We start from the raw sequence: 6,796 nt of genomic DNA on the forward strand, positions 1-6,796 counted from the left end.
TATAATTATGTAATTATTCTTTATAATTACACTATAGAAAATGTGTAATTTAGTACTCCATGTTTAAGGTGATAAAATTAATACTTTTGAATAGGGAACATAAACATTTGTGGAATTTCTTTCCCTTATCCCTTGAGTGTCTTATCTGAAAGCTAGACTGTTTTCAGGGGGTTTCCACGATGTAGCCCACACATGTGGCTGTAATCTAAAGGATTCATGGTCATTTTACCTTTTTGGCTAATTATCTCCTACAGGTTATGTACAAAGAAAACTTGGGAACAGGCATTCCAACCCCCGTCACTCCAGAGATTGAGAGAGTGAAACGCAATCAAGAGAACTTTAGCTCGGTATTTACAAATATATCACATAAGAAACTCTTTCCCCACTTAAAAATTTACCAGAATAACCCGTTATCCTTTTTTTTTTTTTTTTTTTAAAGTAACATCTTAACAATCCTGTGTGTGCGTGTGCGTGTTATTACCTGACCCAAACCATCTGGACCTAAGCAAAGTGACTCACTTTTCTGATGGTACTTTAACATTTTTAGCGACTGACAAGTGTGGATACTTAGGTCTGAAATAGTGTATGGAGAATTAACACCAGATTCCTCATATTATAGTCATTTCCTATAATGCAATGTACTTTTTCATCCCTGGAATTAGCATGGTAGAGATCAGCATTAAAGTGGTAAAGAAAAAGTAAAAAGCATTATCCTTACTAAATTAACTACTCACCAAAAGATTCCCTCTTCACAAAAACTCCCTGCCCCCGATTTTCTCCCTTCCTTAATCTTTGTGCCTGTTTTGAATGTCTTCTGGGTGCTTTCTTATATCTCACAGGTTTTGTACAAAGAAAATTTGGGGAAAGGAACCCCAACACCTATCACTCCAGAGATGGAGAGAGTCAAACGCAATCAAGAGAACTTTAGCTCGGTATTTCTTAGGGGCATAAATAAAATCCCTTAATTCTTATTTAAAATAATATTTTTAACACATTACAAACATATGATTTTTCTCCTCATAAAATTACTAAATTCATATAATGAAAATAATGATACCAAATATTACCTCGGTTTTCAACCCAAATCTAATTCAGTATTTACTTGAGTTCTGGTGTGAAATTTTAACTGTGTTTTCCCTAAAACATAACTATTGATCACGTCCTTAAAAACTCATAATATTCAGTATTTTGTGTTTTTTTTCCCCCCTCAAATCCTCCTTTAATAACAGTAAGTGTTTCTAACTGGTGTGGCACAAGTCAAAAGTAAAAATCTAACATCCTTTCAAAAGGTCAATGTTAATTAGAATTTTATCTGTGCTTATTCTGGCTCTGTTTGATGTATTTTTTGTGTGTTTGTAGCTTTTGTAAAAGAATGTGACTCTTAATATTTCCATTCTAGACATGACAGCAATTTACAATGGCTCAGAAATGTGGCTCAGCTAGTTTTTTACCACATCAGATATAAATGAGCTTTCCTTGGGAATAGCTTAAGGATCATTCAAAGCTAATGTTTATTTAGCTTCTAATATTTATTAGTGTTCTATTATTTATTAATATTTATTTTATTCCCCCAAACCTCTCTGGTTCCCTAATTTAGAGTTACCAACAACTCATTATGGATATTAATTTTAATGAACTTGAACACTATTTGATCAGGCCTAATCCCTGTGTCTTTGAGAGAAGACCTACATTAGTAAGTGACTCCTGCCTACGGCCTGGCAGCTGTGTTTCTATTAATGCCACTCAGAGGCCGACATCGTACTGTGTGTGATGAAATGTCAAAGTGATCAGTTCTATTTCTTAAAGTCGGTCAGGCCTATTTTATGCCGTTATGAAAATAAACGAAAATACTTTTAGAGACTGTTTTGAAGGTTAAGTTACCTAAAAGATGGGTCCACGCTGATGTGATTGTTGGTTTTGTGCACACAGATTTTGTACAAAGAGAACTTGAGCAAGGGGACCCCCCTTCCTGTCACTCCTGAGATGGAGCGAGTCAAACGCAATCAAGAAAACTTTAGCTCGGTATTCAGGAGAAAGCTCCTTTAATTCCATATTTAAAAAATAATAACTTTCTATCAAATAAACTTCTCACTATTAGTCCTTTTAAAATAATGAGTTTAACATTTTTTAATATCATCAACTGAATCCTGTTTTCACATCTTTTACTTACTATTTGATTCTCTAACATTTTATACCTTCTATGATAGTCCCTTAAAACTTTTAATTGGTTTCTTTCCTTCTTTTTTCAACTTTTATGTTGTTGCTGGGACTTTTGAAGTTCACTGATATCCAAAACCCCCAAACACTATAGCTCTTATTTACTTGGAACTCTGATGCTTCTGGATTAGTGTTGCACAAAGGACTTGCTTGAGACCACATGCAAAAATAAGTGGCTCTTGCTTGGAAACAGTGGTTACTTTAACCTAGATCCTATCTGGATAAACACAGGACAGGAAAAGAAAGTAGCTCAGTGTTGGAACCCAAAGAAATCTTACCTTGATATTTGTGCTGAACAAGCCATTCCATGAATACAAATCCTGACCTTTTGATTTTTTTAAATATATAAATCAAATCATAAATGTAAAGTGGTTTTTATCGTTTCAGTATTTTCAGAAAGTTTTATTCTTCCACATAATTAGATCAGTAACTTTCTTTGGTCCCACTGTCTTTTGGTTTGGTTTTGTTTTCCTTTGTTTTTAATTACTATTCACTAACAACCTTTCAATTTTGTTAAATTGTCAATGTACATTAATATTACTTTTGGAATGGTATAGTCATGATTTTCCCTGTGGGGGGATGATGATGATGATTTCTTCTTTTGGAAGAATTAATGTTTGCATTAATTTTCAAAATTATATTTTATTTCCTTCTATATTAGAGTAAGTATATTACTGTTTATATCTGAGATCTTAATGATCCCGATAATCCTGGACAATTTTTTTTTTCCTATGTAACCATTTGTGTTCATTTTTACACAGGTTGCATTTAGGCAAAATTGTCTGGTGGTGCACAGAGCTTTCAAGACTCTGTAGGAAATAAACAGTACTATGTATTAAAACATTACCTTTCAGACTTGGTCACCTCCACAACTTGGATTTACTCAACAAAGACCAACTTTGCTATATTATGTAAATTTGGCCTGGGGATTTAAATATCTGTCATTGTAAAAAATAGATGTTCTATGTAGGGAAAATAGGTACTTGTCAATCAAATTAAAAAATAATTTTTCTATTGTACAATAAGCACTTAAGTGCCCTTAGGAACTTATTTGTAATTTTTTCCTTAATTCCCAATACAGGAAACTAACATTCAGTATAATATGAGTTGATATTGAGTTGAATACCAAATACACTGGCACTGTAGCTAAGGAAATATGGAGTGTGTTCTCGTCCAGATCTGTGTTTGAAGAGAGAGGCTGACTTGGTGAATTTGTCTTTCCTGTTTCATGTCTGTAGTCTTGTACGAGGGTCTCTGCAGGACAGTGAAAGGGCTGTTTTGACTACTTTTGTTTTTTCTGGACGCTCTCTTGTGTCATACAGGTGTTGTATAAAGAAAACCTCGGGAAAGGGATCCCAATTCCCATCACTCCAGAGATGGAGCGAGTCAAACACAATCAAGAAAACTTTAGTTCGGTATTGAAAAGAAAAAAAAAATCCCCTTAACGATTTTTAAACCAAAAATTAATGGCTATAACTTTAATCTAATCAGCTTTTCCCAATAAAAACTTTGACATGTTTTATTTACAACTTGATGCTGCCATTTCCTGTGAATCCATTTCCCCATTCTGGTTAAGCATTAATATGATTGACTTTTAAAAAAGTGTTCAGTATTATGTCCCAGCCTTTAAAAACATAACCTTCTCAGTGTCTGAGCACCCACATTTATCCTGCTTTGGCAAATCTGATCTGAATGTAAAGCTTACAAAAATTTATTTAGCAGAGATTAGAATGTTGGCCTCATTTCTGTTCTAACCTTCTCTGCCCCTGCTGGTATTTGTACAGGTAATTTGAAGTTTCCTTGTTTAGAATCTTGTCATTGTTCTCCATTTGCTTTACAAATAATTAATTCTTCCCAATATGTCACCCAAACTAAAAATTAAATACTTGAACTTCTTTTGAAAGTCAACAAAAGAAAGTTTGTGCATAAGTATCTTTATATATACAGTGTTTCTAAAATCCAAATACCCTTATGTGGATTCTTAATAACATTTCCAAATCAAAAATAACTTCCTGGGTTCTCCTTCTGTCTCTTACCCTTTTTGTATTTCTCTTCCTCATAACAAACTGGGCAGGGGTGAGTGGTGGTGATGGGGGGACACTAATCCTTCCCTTTCACGGTGCATTCTGTTGCTCAGCGCTGCAAAGATTAGTTCAAACGACAAAAATAACCAAACTTTCCTTTCCCATCTCTTAGTTTTTGCTGCTCTTTCCTGCATTCCCTTACTTGTCTTTAGGCTCATACAGGTTGGATCTAGAAGCTTCCGGTATTTCCCTTCCTCTAACTCCTTCTCTTCCCCTTTGCCCTTCTACTCCCTACTTCTCCACAAGGGGGAAAGTGGTTGATGGCTCTTTTTGTTCTGGATGGTTTCCTATCATACAGGTGCTATACAAGGAAAACCTGGGGACAGGAATTCCAGTCTCCATCACTCCTGAGATGCAGAGAGTCAAACACAATCAAGAAAACATTAGCTCGGTATTTTGGAAAGAAAGGGAAAAGAAGATGCCTTTTAACCTCATAATTAGATACTTAACATCTATTCCTTTTTAAAACCCACTACCCTTCCTTTGTTTCTAATATACCTCACTTAGCAAAAGGACATACTTTTGCACTTTTATGTTACTACTATGGATTTAATTTTTTAAAACTTTTAGTTAATTCTGACTTCTCCATCTAGCATTGAAAAAAATATCTTAAAAAAAACCACTTGTCTTTTAGTTTGCTTGGATAACAGCAAAACCGAGTTCTAACAAGCTCAAACCCCCATGCGATCGAGAGGCACTGTGCTCTCAGAAATGGAACAATAACATGAATAACTGACCACCTTTCCCCAGCAGCTGAGGCCCTTGCTGCCCTAGAGTCCTTCCCCAGCCCAAGAATGGCCGCCATTTGTCTGTGACAAATTGTCAACCTGTTAACTCCTGGCTCCCTGGAGTGCTGTGTCAAGTGGTGACAAGGAAGTTGAACTCATCCTTAAAATCTTAAAACCAATGAAACATTACTGACGGCTGTTTTTTCTGGATGTTTTCTCATCACACAGGTGTTGTACAAAGAAAATATGGGCAAGGGAACCCCTATACCTGTCACTCCAGAGATGGAGAGAGTCAAACACAATCAAGAAAACATTAGCTCGGTATTTTGGAAAGAAAAGGAAAAGAAGATGCCATTTAACCTCATTAAACAGATACTTAACATTTATTCTTTTTTAAAACCCACTACCCTTCCTTTGTTTCTAATATACCTCACTTAGCAAAAAGACATACTTTTGCACTTTTATGTTACTACTATGGATTTAATTTTTTTTTTTTTTTTGGCTAATTCTGACTTCTAGGCCATCTGGTATTTTAAAATATTTTTTTTAAAAAACCACTTGTCTTTTAGTTTGCTTGGATAACAGCAAAATCGAGTTCTAACAAGCTCAAACCCCCATGCGATCGAGAGGCACTGTGCTCTCAGAAATGGAACAATAACATGAATAACTGACCACCTTTCCCCAGCAGCTGAGGTCCTTGCTGCCCTAGAGTCCTTCCCCAGCCCAAGAATGGCCGCCATTTGTCTGTGACAAATTGTCAACCTGTTAACTCCTGGCTCCCTGGAGTGCTGTGTCATGTGGTAACAAGGAAGTTGAACTCGTCCTTAAAATCTTAAAACCAATGAAACATTACTGACGGCTGTTTTTTCTGGATGCTTTCTCATCACACAGGTGTTGTACAAAGAAAATATGGGCAAGGGAACCCCTATACCTGTCACTCCAGAGATGGAGAGAGTCAAACACAATCAAGAAAACATTAGCTCGGTATTTTGGCAAGAAAAGGAAAAACTACTCCTTTAATGACTTAAAATAATACTTATTAATCCTACTTTTAAAAAACAACTTACATTTTGTGAATTTTGTTGATATTTATCCTTCTTTCCCAGAAGGCTACTCTTAGCTTTAACCTTGTAATAACAAGATTGCTTTAATCCTTATATAAAGTTCTAATATCAGGAAGTAACAGATTTTCCAATAAAATATTCTTTTACTCATTTCTCCCCAGACTTACTCTCTAGCTACTATTCTCAAGGTCTCTTTGTTTTACACACATGAAATTTGGGGGGTGGCATGGTAGGTATAAGAACTCTTTCTGGAACATTGGAGTTGTGATCTGCTTTGCACCGATGAATTTAGGTTCTAATTATCAGATTTAGACAAAGAGACCTTGGGAAAAGTAACCTTGATCCTCTCCTTCAAGGATAATGATATTTCTATTCCATTGGGTATTTTAAAATATTTTTTTTAAAAAACCACTTACCTTTTAGTTTGCTTGAATAACAACAAAACCAAGTTCTAACAATCTCAAATCTCCATGTGATTGTTTGGAGGTACTGTGCTCATAGAAATGAAAAAAACTAAGATCAAGTAGTGATTTCAGCACATGATTAACAATTTACTTAAAAAGGAAAGTACCACTTGAATTGGTTTTGCTTTACCAATTTTAGTTTTTTGTTTTGTCTTTAACTGTTAGTTTTAGTAAACCGTTTCCTGTAAGTCTGTGCTCTGTGGTATTACATGTTTAGTGATTACTTGGGGAGGGGGGGG

At 35.2% G+C, this 6,796-nt stretch overlaps 1 protein-coding gene across 1 annotated transcript in view; it reads left to right on the forward strand.

Annotated features, from left to right (window-relative positions):
- NEB (nebulin) overlaps window positions 1-6,796 on the forward strand; it is a 208,494-nt gene that overhangs the window by 191,880 nt on the left and 9,818 nt on the right. Inside the window, exons 136-138 of the mRNA XM_077767832.1 lie at window positions 255-347; window positions 840-932; window positions 5,258-5,350. Coding sequence (XP_077623958.1) covers window positions 255-347; window positions 840-932; window positions 5,258-5,350 — 279 coding nt within the window. The remainder of the gene's footprint in view (window positions 1-254; window positions 348-839; window positions 933-5,257; window positions 5,351-6,796) is intronic.

Source organism: Crocuta crocuta, unplaced genomic scaffold (assembly GCF_008692635.1).
Source record: "Crocuta crocuta isolate KB4526 unplaced genomic scaffold, BGI_CrCroc_1.0 scaffold154, whole genome shotgun sequence".
NCBI lineage: Eukaryota > Metazoa > Chordata > Mammalia > Carnivora > Hyaenidae > Crocuta > Crocuta crocuta.